This window comes from Mesoplodon densirostris, chromosome 2, assembly GCF_025265405.1.
Source record: "Mesoplodon densirostris isolate mMesDen1 chromosome 2, mMesDen1 primary haplotype, whole genome shotgun sequence".
NCBI lineage: Eukaryota > Metazoa > Chordata > Mammalia > Artiodactyla > Ziphiidae > Mesoplodon > Mesoplodon densirostris.
In genome coordinates, this window is record NC_082662.1 from 40,037,501 (window position 1) to 40,056,108 (window position 18,608).

At 44.9% G+C, this 18,608-nt stretch overlaps 1 protein-coding gene across 1 annotated transcript in view; it reads right to left on the reverse strand.

Moving 5' to 3' along the window:
* ATPAF1 (ATP synthase mitochondrial F1 complex assembly factor 1) overlaps positions 1–15,019 on the reverse strand; it is a 26,899-nt gene extending 11,880 nt beyond the window's left edge. Inside the window, exons 1-6 of the mRNA XM_060089767.1 lie at positions 14,552–15,019; positions 9,662–9,770; positions 6,532–6,582; positions 5,777–5,839; positions 2,763–2,813; positions 1,517–1,564 (exon numbers count right to left, since the gene is read on the reverse strand). Of these exons, the coding sequence (XP_059945750.1) occupies positions 1,517–1,564; positions 2,763–2,813; positions 5,777–5,839; positions 6,532–6,582; positions 9,662–9,770; positions 14,552–14,880 (651 nt within the window). The 5' untranslated portion in view covers positions 14,881–15,019. The remainder of the gene's footprint in view (positions 1–1,516; positions 1,565–2,762; positions 2,814–5,776; positions 5,840–6,531; positions 6,583–9,661; positions 9,771–14,551) is intronic.
* Between the last annotated feature and the right edge of the window lie 3,589 nt (positions 15,020–18,608).

The following is an 18,608-nucleotide window of genomic DNA, read 5'->3' on the forward strand; positions in this document are numbered from 1 at the left end:
GGCTGAATAAGGTTCTACTGCATGTATATATCACATTTTATTTAACCATTCATCTATCAGTGGACACTTGTGTTGCTTCTACCCTTTGGCTACTGTGACAATGCTGTTATGAACATGGGTATACAAAGAGAAAATTTTAATTTTGACAAAATCTCATTTATTGATTTTTTCTTTTATGGTTTTGTGCTTTTTGTGATTTATCGGTACTTAAATCTCTGCCAAGCCCAGGTCACTAAGATTCAATCTTTTTTTTTTTCTAGATCTTTTTTTTTTTTTTTTGTGGTACACGGGCCTCTCACTGTTGTGGTCTCTCGCATTGCAGAGCACAGGCTCCAGACGCGCAGGCTCAGCGGCCATGGCTCACGAGCCCAGCCGCTCCGCGGCATGTGGGATCTTCCCGGACCGGGGCATGAACCCGTGTCCCCTATATCGGCAGGCGGACTCTCAACCACTGTGCCACCAGGGAAGCCCTTTTTCTAGATCTTGAGTTAATTTTTGGATACTGTGTGAGGTAAGAGTAGAGGTTCATTTTTTTGCATATGGATACTCAAATTGTTTTGCACAATTTGTTGGACATGTGTTGAAAAGATTATCCTTTCTCTATTTAATTACCTTGGCACCTTTGCTGAAAAACAACTGACCATGCATACATTAGTTTACTTCTGAATTCTCTATTCTGTTCCATTGATCTATTTGTCTGTCTTTATGCTGTTACCACATTGTCTTCACTACTGTAGCTTTATAAAAACATAGTCTTGAAATCAGGTAATGTAAGTTCTCTAAATTTGTTCTTCTTTTTCAAAATTGTTTTGTTATTCTAGGTCCTTTGGATATCCAAATAAGTTTTTAAAATTGGCTTGTCAATTTAAAAAAAAAGAAAAAAAGCCTATTAGGATTTTGATTGGGATTATATTTTATCTAGAGATCACTTTGGAGAGAAATGACAACAATATTGAGTCGTCCAACACAGTATATCTCTCCATTTACTTAGATGTTTTTTATTTTCTCTCAGCAATGTTTAGAAGCATTTTCTGAGAATCTTAGAAATCAGTATAGACACCAAGTCAGCTGATCCATCTCACCTATTCCCTTTCTCTTAGGTCTTCTGGCAGCTCAATACCCCAGCAACAATTTCATAATTCCTTTTAGGTATATATAATCAAAATAGCATGGCCAAAACTGAAAAGAAACTGCCAATAAAAGAGAAACTTAAAGGAGGCTGAAAAGATTAAGGTCTCAGGTGTTGCTTCCAACATTCACTTATATTAATAAATTAAGATCCACATCAGAAAGGGCTGAGATGTTTCAGAGAGCTAAACAGCCACAGGCTTATTGGGCCAAACCCACATGATTTCATAAGGCTAAAAATGTTACTTATCAGTACAATCAACATGTGAGCGTCTTTGTTAAATAACTATAACATGTGAGATGGTATGGAGCATGAAGAGATTGGTTAGGAAACATCCTTGTCTGGCAGCACTGATAAGCAATCCTCATATGGTCACTGGACACTTACTGTTGGACAGGACTGAGCTCGGTTCCAGATCAGATCAAACTTCTCTTTCTGTAGGTTAGAAGAGAATAAAATTCAAAAACAAGAAAACATAAAAGGCCACAATCACATTTAAATTCACCAAGACTGAACTCTAGAACTAAAATACAACTAAAACAATCCCAAGTTCCATCATTTACAAATCCCTCTTACAACAAAGAGGAAAAAGCAGAGGTATGCTTTCCTGTTCAATATCAGAATTATGTGTGAAGAGTGCATACTGCAAATGCTCTAACTCTTCAGGGGACTCTGCCCAGTGTCAGAGACAACAGGTCACTGACTTTGTCCAGGGAGAGCTAAGAAAGCCTGTTCAAACAATGAGTCAGCGTTGGAGACCTAAAATATCATGAAAAGTGCTGAGCCTTCTGAATGTTGGACTCATGAAAGGAAAGGGTATATATGTAAAAGATCTTTTTATTTTCTTAAAAGAAAATAAAAGATAGCAATACTCTCACAACAACCAAAAGGCCTGGCTTTATTTTTCCATCTGCAAGTTTTCCTCCTTAAACTTACACATGTAAGCTCAGTATATATTTGGGTGCTTGATATAAACTTAACCTAAAGCTACTTCCTCTTCAGAGAAGAACAATTAAAGAACTAGCTGATAACCCAGTACATTAAATGCTTTCTTCTGGTAGAAGGCAGCAGGACATAAACCAGAAGAAGTCGGCAGCATTCCTTCCCAGTCACAGATCTTAATGGTCAAGCAGTGGCCCGTTACTATCTCCAAGAAAGCAATTTTGAGAAAGCCAAAAAAAAAAAAAAAAGTCTCTTGCTAAGGGGAAATGCCAGAAAAAGACTAGGAGGAAGCTCCAAGTCAGCTCAGGTATAGGTTACTCATAGACAGGAAGGGAAGAAAGCTAGGCCAGAGGCCCTGTCCTAAATTCCAACAGCTTGGCTGGAAAACACCAAAAAGAAATAAAAGACACTTGGAAATTGCTCAGCAACATAAACTTACACCATGCTCCCTTGTCAGAGACTTGACTCAAAGAGACATTTCTAAACCAGAAAGATGAAAAACAGAAGCCATAAATATACCATATGGAGCTCCCAATCTTTGGTTCTCAGGGCATAATAAAAACCCTCAGAGCTATAAATGTAAGTTCTCAAGAGGCAATAAACATAGGAAAAGTAAAAGCAACTGCCTGCTAAGGTTAGAGCCCTGACTTTCATGTTATAACACTTTCATTTTCCCCTCCAAACTACTTACAGGAATAACTGCGTAGACTGTACCTTTTGCTGCAAAATACTGCTGCCAAATCTGTACAAAAAAGATAGAGTGTCTGTGACACATCAGTAACCTTTTCAACCTGTACCAAGAAGTGGTGACAGCTTTCATTGCTCGGAGTAATATGCTATTTGATAACAGGGAGGAAAACCCAACGTAATACTTTTATTACTAGTACATGATTACAAAAAAGATTTAATACCACCTACTCTTCTAGATGATTAATCTGTAACTCTTAATAACAAATTCCTATCAGAGAAACAGATTCTGAGACCCTGTTAATCACTTCTCCTAAGGTGTGCCTTGTGTGTAATAGACAAGCTTTTTTTTTTTTTATCATATCTTCTCTCTTCTCTCCCAAAACCCGCACTGTCCGGCCAACTGTGGGCCCTCTCGGAGAGCCAGGATCAGTCATTCGGAACCAGGGTCTGAAGTCAGGCAGATCTGGATGCAAATCCCAGCTCTTATCATTTGCTGGCTATGCTACTTTGGGAAAACTACTGGAAATCACTGAACTATATCAATATACTCCTCAATAAAATAGTAATATTAACCTTAGAGGATTACTGTGAAGACTACTGAAATAATGTTTGTGCTTAGCACAACAGAATTACAATGCAAACCAAAGCCAAGGTGCTCCAAGGGCAAAAAAGAGGCACTTAATCCAAGTTAGGGAACAAGTGGCAGAGGAAGCGACACTTGAGCTGTATCCTGAAGAATGATCAGGAGTTAGCCAGGTGAACAGGGAGTCTGGGAAGATAAACAGGTAGGAGAGAAGATAAGAGACACATTCTAAGCAGAGAATGACAAGCAGTAGCAAAGGCACAGAGGTTGGGGAAGGCATCATAGCCAAGGTGACACCTGAGGGAGCTGGTGTTGAAGACTGGGTCACTTTCCTTTAGAGCTGCTCTGCTTTGTCAACATTCCCATGAAAATGGGAGGGGAGGGGGGTAACTGAAGATACTAATCAAAGTGTGATCTCACCAACACAAAGCACAGAAGGACTATTACCTCCTAGGACCTCACTCTATCAATGCAGTAAGGTTGCTTTTCATTTTTTCCCTTTTTTTTTTTGCATGTCAAAACACTGTCTCCTCGGGCCTCCCTGGTGGCGCAGTGGTTGAGAGTCCGCCTGCCGATGCAGGGGATACGGGTTCGTGCCCCGGTCTGGGAGGATCCCATATGCTGCGGAGCGGCTGGGCCCGTGAGCCATGGCCGCTGAGCCTGCGCGTCCGGAGCCTGTGCTCCGCAACGGGAGAGGCCACAACAGTGAGAGGCCCGCATACCGCAAAAAAAAAAAACAAAAAAAAAAAACAAAAAAAACACTGTCTCCTCATTTTAAGGACAGCATATCCTGCTTATTTTTATTTAATTTATATTAGAAGATAGTTTATGAATCCACACTGAATTTATGAGACTGACAGACGTTCCCTAACATAGTTGACCTTGGTTACTCAAAATTATATTAATGAACACAAATTCGTATCTAAAAATGTAGGTCTAAATGATATTTGTCATATGATGATCAGGCCTCCTGGGCCTGGTTTCTCTCTCCCCTAAAGGACATGCCTGGTGTCCACTTTCTATTGGCACTTCTTCCCAAAGGCAGTTTCAGGTCTCCTGGAGACTTTGCATTAAGCCTCTATTAACAGAAGTTAGAACTCTGCGCTGTTCTCTTTTTGTTTTTGTGTCTGTCTTTCCACTAGGCTGAAACCCTTTGAGAGCTGGGGATTCTCTCATTTATTTCTGTGCCTGGCACAGAGGCTGACATTTAATAACTGTCTGCTGAAATCAATGACACAGCGCTCAAGGACACCCACAGCAATTGGCACAGCTTCCCGTAAGGGAATATGATGTAGAGTCAAACAGACAAGGGTTTGAGTCCTAGCTCTGCCACTAAGTTGCTTCATGTCTTTAAGTTACAGTTTCCTCAGCTGTAAATTGGGAATAATAGCACCTACTTTATAAGGGGGTTATGAGAATACAATGAAATACTGTATATAAAGCACTAAGTACAGTACCTGACACGTAGTATACTGCTTTTATTATTATTTTGATTCTCTCAATAGACCTAAAATATAATTCATGGAACTATAAGGAATGCCAATAAATAGCTTATTATATTCTAATTAGAGAGGAAAGAATCAGATGTGAAAATGTAAATAGCATTTACAAATGCTAATTCAAGCAATATGGAATGCTTGGTATATGGAATGGCCAAACAAGCGGAATAGATCACACATGGTTTGAAGGAAGGTGTCCAGGAAGCTTCCTGCAGAAGGTCCTAAAATAATGGAGGACTCTGAATGTCAAGCAAAGGAATATGGGAAGTCACTGAATATTTGAGAGCAGGTTACTAACATAATATTTATTTATTTAAAAACACAAATATAGCACTTATTCTGTGCCAGGCACTGTTCCAAGTACTTTATAAATATTAACTCATTTAATTCCCCAAATAACTCCATGAGGTAAGTACTATTATTATGTCCACTTTACAGATAGGGAATCTGAGGCCTCCAAAAGTTAACTAACTTATCAAAGTCATTCCACTAGTAAGTGTCAGAGCTAGGACTTAAAACTGGCAGCTTGGTCCTAGAGTCTGTGCTCTTAACCAATACACTATGTGAAGTAGAACTTTAGGAGGATTGAACTGGTGAGGATATGATAGGGGGAGAGTGGGTGGGAGAAGTTAGAGCAGGGAAACCTATTTAGAAAGGTAGTCATCCAGGCATAGAGTAGTGATGATTTTAAATAAGATGTGGACAACAGGAATGAAAAAGAAAGGGGAAATGTGAGTTGATTAGATATATAGGAGTGAGACCAAGTTTTTGTATGCACTATTTTTCATGTAATTCATCATTTTTGCTTTCAATGATTGCCTTTCATTTTGGCTAGAAAGAGGTGTCAGGAAATGTATGCTCCTTTCTACTTTCAGATTTGGTTCACAGAGCACACATTTTCATAAAGTATGCCAATTCATTTTCATTCATTACCTGTTTTATTTCTTCTGCAGTTTTGTCTTTCACCATCTCAATGTTAAAGATTGAACTGAGAGTCTGAAAGAGAAAATAAAAGGCAATTAACACCCACAATTAAAAAAATAAAACAGTTTATCCATAAGCCTTGTGGGAAGCAACATGGGAGGACAGTAAAGCAGATCTTCAATACGTGGAGAATGAGTATAAGAAAACCCACATGCTCAGAAAAGGGAGCCCCCAGCGCAGGTTTCACAGTTCTATTTTCAGGGAATATCTACTGGGCTCCTAAGAGGAGAGAGTTCGGTTGTTACCTTTAACTGCTATTCTGCCAGAAGTGGCTCCTTATTTGCAAGTTAAATGACAGAGTAAACATGTTTTTATTTGATTTTTTAAAACTACTTCCTGGGACTTCCCTGGCGGTCCAGTAGTTATGACTCCACATTTCCACCGCAGGGGGCACGGGTTCAATCCCTGGTTGGAGAACTAAGATCCCGCATGCTGCGCAGCGTGGCCAAAAAAAAAATCTACTTCCTATAGAAAGTAGGAAGTAGTACACTACATTTCCTTCACATTTCCTCTAGCACCCCCAGGACCCACACTATACTAGGAGTCATATCAAGGTCATAACAAAAATTCGTAGTAATATCTCTCATCTCCACAGTTAGAAAATCACAAAATCACTGAACCACAGTAAATATGTTCAAAATTGCAGCCTCTTGTTATAGATGTTCCATATGAATTCACGCTTGGATATTTAATTAGAAACCTACCTTGTCCTTGGTGAATCCTCTGCTCATATGCTGTTTCCCCAATGTGTCTGTCTGAAATATACAATGGAACAGGATATTAAACTATACTTTACTCTTAAGAAGAAGACCACCCTCCCTAGGTGAGGTGCCCAATAACTCATTTAGTAATGTTGCACCTCAGAACTCACTTCTCTCCACTCTATACAGTAACTGTACACACTGTTCTAAGAGTTACTGTTTGTGAGACAACTTTTCTTTGACTTATTCTGAGATACAGAGATGAGAAAGGAGTTCTTTGTTAGTAAACACCATCTACTGGTACTGAGAGTCCATTCTATCCCTGCCACCATGGATGAGGGAATCCTTCCCAGAACAAGCCTACTTGGGTTTCCTGTGCTCTCCTTCCCAGTGAGCCACAGAGGAGGTAAGAATGGAATGATGTATTTTCCAAGCTGCTTCTTATCTGTGACAGCACTTCTGAAGTCAGGCAACCTCAGCAGACTACTGAGTCTTTTCTAGTACTCCATCTTAGTATTCCCTCCCTCAAATTAGACTCCCCCTCAAAAAAGGCCAGGAACAACTGAAAGTGATTATTTTCTCTCCTAGCCCACTCTCAGATAAAGGCCATGGCCAGGAAATACAATTTTGAGTTGTTTCTGACAGTAGGGATGTGTTGTTCTAAGTTTTCCATTCAATTTCTGTGCCTTTCAGAGAGGAGTGCAATCCACACCTGGGATTCTGAAGCTGAAACATACTTTCTGCATTAAACCCTGTTTTTCATTACTCTGTGCTTTAATGAATCCAAACCTTTTATGAACGATGTCCGTAGAACCAGTACCCGCACATTAGACAAAAGCGTGCTGTAGAAAAACCTACTGGATACACCCTATGTGCCCAAAGTCTCAAGAGCAATTAATGAAACATTTAAAGCATGCCTACTACTGATGCTTTGGAAACCTATGGGGACCTGTTTTTTTGTTATCACAATAATTGACTGGATGGTTTCACCTGCATTTACGGGAGCGGCAGCGGTGGTAAATGAGCTGCAATTCTGCAGATGAGTTCTACATGATGACTTTCCCCTCATCCCACACAACTTTCCGATCCTAGCCAGACCTTCTCTCCTTCCTCCCTCCCTCCTTCCTTTCCTTTCTCTTTCTTTCTCCTTTTTAAAACAGTTTTATTCAATACTGAATTTTTCAGAAATGCAACTACTATGTAACTTAAGAGAAGACTGTACATTGTGGAATCTCATGAGGGTCACTGATAACAACACTGCTTATGGTTTGGGAGTTTTTATAATTACCAACATCCCGTACCAGTTTGCATTTGTTGCTTACGTATTTATGGTGATTTCATAGAGGTGAAAGAACCTGATGACTGTACTAGGTCTCACAGCATAGTCGTGCCCAAGAACTTACATGCTGAAATCTGTATTTTATTTAAAAAATACTTCCTTTTATTACAGTTAAGGCATTATATTTATTTTTTCCCCCTGAAATTATGTGTGTAGGTGGGTTATATTGTCTACATTTCATTTCAGGGTAGAATTAGAGAGAATTAAATATAATTTATTATAAAAAGGGGATGTTGGGTATCACGTGGTAGGGAACCAATGACTCAAAGTAAAGAAAAGGCTTTAGAAATGTACCCATTAGCTATTAGCCTTCCTCTAGCTAGGTAAGAAAGACAGTAAGTGAATATTTACCTGAGTTGCCATAATTTAAATTAAATCTTTACTTATTCTGCTCTTGTCATCGTAAAGCTGAATTTCTAAGTCTTGTTTCAAAAAGGGGCAAAAAGCTTTCCCAGATAATATTGAAAGTTTATAATACAGTAATATTTCCCATAGCTATTTATTTGTAATCTTGACACTATAAATGTTTGCTAAAGGAAATTACATTTGATAAAATATTTGTAGTAGAAAGTTATTTGTTCATATAAAATTGTAAACTACATTTATCACAAGTTGAATTTGCTCCCCAACCTTGTAATGACTAACCCATTAACTATTCTTATTCTAATTAACTCAACCAGTTATTAAAAGACTGAGTGGATTCTCTTAAAATTTAGGATACCCAAGGCAAAAAAAGTTATTTTCCAAGTAAAATAAACATCTCTCCTTTTACAATGTAGAACCCCAATTTTCCACTGTAACTACCTTATTTCAGGCCCATGCAGCCCACACCTGGATATATTCTCCCTGGCTTTGGCCTCTCCCACTCCAATTTGTTCTGTGCACCACCTTAGATTAGTATTTTTCAAATCATAGGTTGTGAAATCAATTTAGTGGACTGTGGCCAAAGTTTTTAAAAGATGAAAATAATAATAAGAGTGCATTGCATGTATCAATAGTAAAAGTAAGCATTTGTTTCAGTTATAATTATATACATATATGTGTAATGAATTGCAATGTAAAATATATTTCTTACCATGGGTCATGGTCAAAAAGTTTGAGAAGCACTGCATTAGATTAATCTCCCTATACAGTTGTCCCCTGGTATCAGTCAGGGATTGGTTCCAGGACCCCTGAAGACACCAGAATCTGTAGGTGCTCAAGTCTCTTGTATAAAATGGTGTAGTATTTGCATATAACCTACGCACATCTTCCCATACACTTTACATCATCTCTAGACTACTTATAATACCTAATACAATGTAAATTCTATGTAAATAGTTGTAAATACAATAAATGCTATGTAAATAGCTACCTGTAAGTGGAAAACTCAAGTGTTGCTTTTTGGAACTTTCTACAGTTTTTTTTCCCCCCTGAATACTTTCTATCAGCTGTTGGCTGGATCCACAGATGCAAAATCTGTGGATGCTGAACCTGCAGGTAGGGAGGGCTGACTATACACAGCTTTCAACATGCTTTTCCCCAGTAAGAGCTAACATGTATTAAGCCCTTTTTTCCTCCCTGATCCCTACATGTGTGCCCTTCCTTGACCACTCGACTATACCCCCTGGGAGAAGAGATTACCCTTTTCATCCCCTTATATCTCCACCATGACTACAGTACCTTGCCAGAAAGAGCAGAATACCATTTATGGATGGAGCTGACCCCCTCAATGAGCCCACTCCCAGGATAAGGGTCAGGGGTGGGGATGTAGAGCACTGGTGAGCCAACAACACCCAAAGGGCTAAGTCTTACCTTCTGTTCCACACATTTGATAAAGTCACCTTGCTTGGAGTGCCCCACTGGCTGCTTCCGAAACTCACTGCACTTCTCCAGTCGGGACTCAAAAGCAGTTGGGTCAGACCTGATCAAAGGTAAACCAAAGGATAAACCACCTGGGCCTTTCTTTTTTTAAATAAATTTATTTATTTAATTTATTTTTGGCTGCGTTGGGTCTTCGTTGCTGCACGCGGGCTTGTCTCTAGCTGTGGAGACAGGGTCTACTCTTCCTTGTGGTGCGCAGGCTTCTCATTGCGGTGGCTTCTCTTGCTGCAGAGCGTGGGCTCTAGGCACACGGGCTTCAGTAGTTTTGGCACGCGGGCTCAGTAGTTGCGGCTCACAGGCTCTAGAGTGCAGGCTCAGCAGTTGTGGCGCACGGGCTTAGATGCTTCACAGCATGTGGGATCTTCCTGGACCAGGGCTTGAACCCATGTCCCCTGCACTGGCAGGTGGATTCTTAACCACTGTGCCGCCAGGGAAGCCCGCCTTTCTGGATTTTGAAATAACAAAGCACCATGTTCCACTTTCACAGAGAGAGGACAGTCAGAGGCTGAAGGATTTGTCTTAATTTAGTTAGGCCTGAGCACAGGCCTACAAATCAAGAAGGTGGAAAAAGAAATCCACTTATTCAACTGTTATTAATCCTCAAGGGGCCTGTGTAACATTTTTCTCCTGCAGGATATTCCCTAGGGTGACACAGGGCTTGCTCCCTCAGGTACTTACACTCTGGGTATTTGGAATTTAAATCCTTAAGATGGGAAAGGTACTTTGTGGTCATCTTGCTGGGTTAGATGCAAGAATCCTGAGGCAGGAATCCCAGGTGTCAAGCTTTTACTGGAACACATCTAATTCTTAGACATCTCCCTTCCCTCCCCGACTAGGGCAAATCTCTATTTATTCAGATCCCGGCAATTCAGAGGCTTCAGGCAGCCTATTTTGCAGATTTAGCACCTGAGTTCTCCCTGACCCTCTCTCCAAAGAACCTGCTCCAGTTGATGGAACATCAGAATTTGTCCTTTATGTCAAAATGGGGCTGGTCTTCAGGCGTGAAGTCCAGGTTGGGGCTGCCATCTGTTAAGAATGCTTCAGGCTGTGTAGCTGACAATATTTGGCTGTGTACACTTTGGTGAAGATGTCATCCAGGGGCTCCAGCTCCCGGGCCATGAGAACTGTAGTGTCATGGGTGATGTCTGCAGGCTCCAAGGGCATCCTGGTCACCCCTCTGGTCCTTCTTGGTCAAGGCAACGGAGGGTGCTCCTCCTCCATGTAACTCCTTTCTGGAGGTGATGTCGAACACCACTCCCTTCACTGCCATGTACTTGGATAGATCTTCCTCCCTTCCGGAGAAGGCCAGCTCCTCCTCGATGAAGAGCTGCACCAAGGGCCTAACCTGGTAGGGTGTGGCACCTGCCCGGCCAGGGCTGCAAGTACCAGGGCCTAGGTCAGTGTTGCCAGTGAGCAGATGGAGACGGTGAGGGGTGGCCCAGGCAGTGGAGCCCTGTGTACTCTCACCCTGGACATCTTTTATTATTAAAACATTCAGAGTCTAAGTCGACCTCTCTGTATCTTTCACTCCCCCAGGAACAAGAGAAAATGTCTAGTTCTTTTTATGAGTACCTGAAAATTGCTCTTATGTCACCTCCTAAGTTTCTCTTCTCTAGGTTGAATTTCTTCAGCTTTTTTAGCCTCTCTTCATATACATGATTTGTAAATCATTCCTTACCGTGGACCTGCTCTCTGGGAATCGTTTATGCACACTCTAGATACAGTGGGCCTAAAGCTCTCACCAGTGTAGAGTGTGATGCAAAAACCCAGGTACTGGACTGGAGTGGGGTCAGCAGGGCACACAGCCTTGTCTTGCTGTTGGCTCACACTGAACGGGGGTTATAAGTGCTCCAAGAGCCCAGGTTTTAGTGAGTATGCTACAGCACTAACCAATCAGGACTATAATTCCTTTAAAAATATCTCACGATAGCCTACCTGTTAGTCTTGGGCCTCACGGCGAAGCTCTGTCTTGCCTCTTTCCTTGACTTGGCCCAGGTTCTACTGATCCTTTTTTGGCCCTGCTTTCACTGCTTACCTCCCTTTTCCTCTACTTCATGTTCTTTTCCCTTTTGTAGCCACAGTTTTCCCTCCCATCTCACTCAACTTCTTCTAGGACTTATTCCTTCCTCTCTCCCTTTCACTCATTCAACAAACTTGACTTGTTGTCTCTCGCCTGTTGGTTAACTTGCTGGGCTTCAGAGATACAGAAGTAAATAAGAAAGAGTCCCTACCTCAAGGAGCTTACCATCTAGTAGGACAGAAAGACGTAAATAAGTACGTGAGAGTGCTACAGGTATTATGATGAAAATTTGCTCAGATATTCCCAAATGGCTGAGGTGGTTTCAGGCTCTGTTGCTCCCCTTACCTGGAACACCTGCCCCCAACATCAGTCCTTTATTCCTTTGCACTGGGCCATGGAGCTAAAAGGAAGTTTTGGTATTAGATAAAGCTAGGGAGACTGGCAGGTACTAGAGCACAAGGGCCTTGCATGGAACACTAAGGATATGGAGTGGCCTTGGAAAGCCACTCTTTAGGAGATAGCAGTAGTATGTGTAAATACTGACACAGGAATGATCTAGTGGGGAAGGAAAGTAAAACCAGACATTCATTTGTTCATGAATAAGAATGAACAGGAGCTGTGAAGTATTCAGAATATTAGTGGACCACTCTTCTGAGATGCTTGTCTGTGAAAGGGATCAGTGAGAAAAGGCTGAAGGGGAATGTAGGTCAAGAAAAGGTTTTTAAGATGACAAATACTTGAGTGTATCTGAATGCTGTTGAAGGAGAGCAAAAATCCTCATTCATTTACTCTGTCATTCTTTCAAAGAAAGATCATTATAGTAGCAGTGACATGGACTGGGGGTAGATGGGTCTAAGACCAGAAGTGAGGAAGACTAGTTAGAGCAGGGGTCCCCAACCCCCGGGCCACGGACCGGTACCAGTCCGTGGCCTGTTAGGAACTGGGCCACACAGCAGGAGGTAAGCAGCTGGCAAGCAAGGAAAGTTTCATCTGTATTTACAGCCACTCTCCATCCCTCGCATTACTGCCGGAGTTCCGCCTCCTGTCAGATCAGCGGCAGCATTAGTCTCATAGGAGCGCGAACCCTAATGTGAACTGCGCAGGTGAGGGATCTAGGTTGTGCGCTCCTTCCGAGAATCTAATGCCTCATGATCTGAGGTGGAGCTGAGGCGCTGATGCTAGCGCTGGGGAGTGGCTGCAAATACAGAGTATCATTAGCAGAGAGGTTTGACTGCACAGAGACCATAATAAATCAATTGCTTGCAGACTCCTGTCAAAACCCTATCAGTAGGGACTTCCCTGGTGGTCCAGTGGTTAAGACTCCACGCTCCCAATGCAGGGGGCACAGGTTCAATCCCTGGTTGGGGAACTAAGGTCCCACATGCTGCACAGTGTGACCAAATAAATAAATAAATAAATAAATACATGTCTTGGGGCTTCCGTGGTGGCGCAGTGGTTGAGAGTCTGCCTGCCGATGCAGGGGACATGGGTTCGTGCCCCGGTCCGGGAAGATCCCACATGCTGCGGAGCGGCTGGGCCCGTTAGCCATGGCCGCTAAGCCTGCGCGTCCGGAGCCTGTGCTCCGCAACGGGAGAGGCCACAACAGTGAGAGGCCCGCGTACCGCAAAAAAACCAAAACAAATAAACAAACAAAAACCCTCTCAGTGAGTGGCAAGTGAAAACAAGCTCAGGGCTCCCACTGGTTCTGCATTATGGTGAACTGTATAATTATTTCACTATATATTACAATGTAATAATAATAGAAATAAAGTGCACATTAAATGTAATGTACTTGAATCATCCCGAAACCATAACCCGCCTCCCCCCCCCACCGCAGTCTGTGGAAAAACTGTCTTCCACAAAACCGGCCCCTGGTGCCAAAATGGTTGGGGACCGCTGAGTTAGAGGATGACTGCAATATTCTGGGTGAAGATGATAGAGTAAATTAAGGCTGTGGAAGTAGAGATGAGCTAGAACTCAAAGAAGTTACAGTATCAGTCTTAGGTTTCCTTTCCTAAGACAACTGTCTGCCCACCCTGCCAGATTCTCTCCCAAGTCCCTTCAATTTTCACTTTTGATCTCTTTCAGCTCTTCCCAGTTCAACTCTTTGGACCCTCCAAGGCCCCCTTATACCCACCTCAACCTCCTCTAATCTCCAGGTCCTTCTCTCTGGAAGGTGAAGGGTAGTGTTAGGAACCCCAGATTCTAAGTCAGAGAAATCCCAACCAGCTGTGTGACCTTTGGCAGGCCTCTTACTCTCTCTGACCCTCAGTTTTCTCATCTTAATGGGAGAGTTCAACTGAGAGCCAACTGTAACACTATTAATCTTTGATGCCCTGCCCCGACCCAATCTCCTTTCCTTACAGTCAGGGTCCTCAGCTAGAAGCCTGGGAACCCGAGTCCTAGGACAGGGCTCAGCTGACTCAAATAGGTGACCTTGAGCAAGTCAAGTCCCTTCTCTGGAAGGCTCCATTTTCCCATTTCGATAATGAGTACAGGTCTCTCGGAGTTGCCTGCCTCCTAAGGGCTGTCGTAAGAGTCGACCTCAGCGTTTTGAGAACTAAAGCAGACAGAAAGACAACTGGGGCTTCGCAGAGACTCCCGGCTCTCACACTAGCTGTGTGATCTTAGCCAAGTGACCGAGCCTCTCTGAGCCTAGATAACCATCTGTAGAGTGGGGACAGTGCCAGTGATCCTCTGGCAGGGCTGCTGGAAGGGCTCAGAGCGCCAGATACAGATACACCAGGAGCGCGGGCCGAGCGCCGCCCCTCCTCCCCGCCCGCCGCCGGCCGGGCCCGCACCTGCGCAGCTGCTGGATCTTGTCGCGGTAGCGGTAGTAGAAGGGGTTGGCCTCAATCTCTTTCCCGACCCCGCTGCCTTCGGTGCCCCCCGCGGGCCGGCCCGAGCCGCGGCGCACCGGGAACACGCGCAGCTGCGCGGGTGACACGAGCCCCACGCCCAGGGCGCGGCTGCGCACCGCGCACAGGCCGCGGTAGAGGCCGGCCACCTGCAGGACGGCCGGGCCCGCGCCACTCGCCGCCGCCACCACGGCAGCCATGGCCGCCCCCGCTTCCTCCTCCTCCTCCCCGGGCACGTCGGCCTCGGCCCGCGGCCCGCGCGCCCGCTCCATCGCCCTCCGGGTCCGCCGCGCCCGCGGTCCAGCAGCGAGGTTCCGCGCGCTCAAGGTTCCGGGAGTCGGTGAAGGGCGCGGTGGGAGGCAGGGGGTTCGCCGCTCCTGCCCCGGCCCCCGCCCGCGCCCCGCGCCCCGCGCCCCGCGCCCCGCGCCCGTGCTCTGCAGCTCTAGCGCCCCCGCCCAGCCTTCTCGCCGAGCCTGCGACCAGCAGCCCTTGCGGGCCAAGTCTCCTCTTGTAAGCTGCTCGGACCTACTGGTCCTCACCGAGCTTGCTCCCTTTTAAATTCTTTAGGCACATGCTGGAGTAGTCATCCTTCAGCATCGAAGGCCTTTTCATCAGCTGTAATCACAGTAGCAGCTTCTCTTTATTGAGCGTTTCTATGTGCAGGACACCATCTGCTTCATACTGTGTGAGGCAGGTTTTATCCCCATTTTACAGACGAGGAAACTGAAGCTGAGAATCATTAAGAGACTTGTCCAAGACTTGTCCAAGGGCTGAATTCTTTTAAAGATGCCAGCTGCCTCCGAAGCCTTTTCTTCCTCTGCTTCCTGACACCCACCTTGAACTCCAGCCAAACTGCACTATGCTTCTCCCCAAAGAGACACCTGGATTTGTCCTTGACAAGTCTTTATACCTGGAATGCTGTCTCTCCACCCAATGCCACCATCATCTTCACCCCCTGAACCAGGTGTGAGTGAACTCCTGGGGTCAAGAACGGTGACATCAACACCTGGTCTCACCTGTGCCCAGCACAGGGCCAGGCCTGGAGCAGGCCCCCTGTGATGGCACTGATCAGTCTGCCCTCATGAAAGTCCTCCTGTCGGGTCTTACCTGATAGAAACCCCTCTTGAATGATGGACCTCTCAGGGTCAGGGACAGTGCCTTCAACTCTGCTCAGTCCAGCCTGCACTTTTGGAGATGGGCCTTGGGCCCTGGCCTGTGCTGGGAGTAGTGTGGTAAACCCTGAGATGCACAAGTCCTTTAAGTGTGCCAGCCTGTACCTGCCTTAGCATCCTTGCACTGGCTGCTCCCTTTGCACGTGGCTATCTCCTCATCATCTAGGGCTCAGTTCACAAGTCAGCACCTCAAAGGGACTTTTCTTGATGCACCCCCATCACTTTATATTCTTTATCCCACTACCTTATTTTATTTACTTCAGAGCAGTTAAGGCTACCTGAAATTCCTACGTATTTATTTCCTTGTTTACATTAATTCATGGAGCTTACATTCTAGTGGGGTGAGACACAATATGTATACATACCTACATACATACATAAATAATGTTAGGTGATAATACATGTTATGAAAAAACAAAGCAGGCTAAGAGAGACAGAGATAAGGGGCCAGTTGAGCAGAGACCTGAAGGAAATGAGGCATGGTCTGTGTGGATATCTGGGGGAAGAGTCTTCCAGATGGAATAGCAAGTGCAAAGGCCTTGATGCAGGAGCATGCTTGCCCTGCTTGTGGAACAGCAAGAAGGTTATTGTGCGAAGGAGGCATGGGGAGGGGTAGTTTGATCACTCAGGGCTTTGTAGGCTTTGGTTAAGGACTTTGGTTTTAAATCTGAGTGAGGGTCCTCCTTGGTGGCACAGTGGTTAAGAATCTCCCTGCCAATGCAGGGGACACGGGTTCGATCCCTGGTCCGGGAAGATCCCACATGTCGTGGAGCGACTAAGCCTGTGTGCCACAACTACTGAGCCTGTGTCTAGAGCCCGTGAGCCACAGCTACCGAAGCCCGCGCCTAGAGCCCGTGCTCCGCAACAAGAGAAGCCACTTTAATGAGAAGCCCACGCACTGCAACAAAGAGTAGCCCCCGCTTGCAGCAACTAGAGAAAGCCTGCACATAGCAACGAAGACCCAACACAGCCAACAATAAATAAATAAAAAAATAATTTATAATAAAATAAAAAAATAAAAAAGGCTCATTCTGACTGCTGGTGGAATATAGGGCGTGGGGGACAAGGATGCAAGCTCTCCCAAGGGTGATTAATTTGTCCTAGTTTACCTGGGATTTTCCTGATTTTAGCATCAAAAGTCCTATGTCCTGGAAACTCCCTCAGTCCCAGGCAAACAGGGATGGTTGATCACCCTAAAGGGAGACCAGGTGAGGGAGGGTGGTACTTGTATTAAAGTGATGATGATGGAAAAATGGTCAGATTCTGGGTATGTTTTGAAAGCAAAGCCTAAAGATTTTGCTACTGGAGTGAATGTGGGTGTGAGAGAATGAAGGGCATCAAGGGTGACTGTCAGGTTTTTGGCCTGAACAACTGGAGGGAGAGAGTTGCCACTTACAAAGAGGAGGAGGCTGGAGTAGGTTTTGGAGATGGACCATCAGGAGTTTGGTTTTGGACATGGTAGTTTGAGATAACTTAACAGACTGGCAAGTAGGATGTCAGCCAGTCTTTTGGGAGTATGAGTCTAAAGTCCTGAGGAATGGTCTGGGCTGGAGGTACAACGTTGAGAGTTGACAGTGTAGATACGGTAGATATGCTATTTAAAGCCATGAGTCTGGGTGAGATCACTGAGGGAACTAATGTGGACAGAGGGCTAAGGACTAAGCCCTAGGGCACCTGACATTTAGAGATCAGGGAAAAGAGGAGAAACTAGCAAAGGAGACTGAAAAGCAGAAGCCAGTGAGGTAGAGCCCAGAGAAAGTGGAACCTGGAGAGAAATCTGTGCTCATTAGTGCCCCAAGTCCCATGCTGGGGGCTTAAAGAGGGAAGTACTTAGATGGTGCCCAGAAGCTGAGCTAGGCCTAGTGGTGCAACCTTTAGGGAGGCTGACGTGGGTTTAGTTAGGGGAGGGCTTTCTAACTGAGCTGCCCATAAATGGATCAAGCTGCTTCAGGAGGTGTGGGCAAGTCCCTGACCCAAGCAATTCCCCACGTATTAGTGCTGGGTAGGGGAGATCTGCCTCTAGGGCTCAATCATGTGCTGGGAGTTGGACTAGACAACTCTCAAAGTGCCTTCAAACTGGAAACGGTGTGATTCTGGGAAGCCAACTGCAAGAACTTTGTCACAGAGTAGGGGTTGTTGAGCTGAGCCTTGAAGGATAAGCAGGTGTTCAGTGCGGGGGGGGAGAGTGGGGAGGGGCACTCCTAGGTGGAGGAGCAGTGTGAGCAAAGCTGTGAATAAGCAGGGTCTGTTAAGCAGGGTCTGGTCAGAAGGGAAAGGTGTGTGAAGGATGGGGAGGAAGGTGAAGCTGAAAAGAGATGTAGGGCCAGATGGTGGGGAGCTCCCATAGGGCCTGATGCCCCGGAAGCATTTGCCAATACTCGTTGAAGGAAGGTAATGAAACAAAAGAGAAATTGTAAGAGCCAAGGAAGGAGGTGTTGACCACATAGCTCCCTTGAGTGGGTTGTCTCCTGACAAGTCAGTCGTAGCAGATTTGACAGCAGGGCTGCCCACTGCTCTGGGTGCTCCCTGCCCAGGGATCCGTCAACTGTTCCTTAAAGCCTAGGGACAAAATAAGCCCCCGAGGAATCTAGGGCCCTTTCCTGGGGGCTGCTCTGTGGGTCAGAGGTAGGGGGCCGACAATTCAGAGGGTGGGTCAGCCCCTGGTAGAAGCAGTAGAGATGCACTATGCCTAGGAAACACCACTGGTGGAGTCTGTTCCTTCCATTAGACTTCACAATCATTGCCCTTGGATGCTCAGTGTTCAGAACTCCGTGAACCACCTTTAGGGAACAATGGGGTCTGGGCATTCTGGGGACTCCTATTGGCTA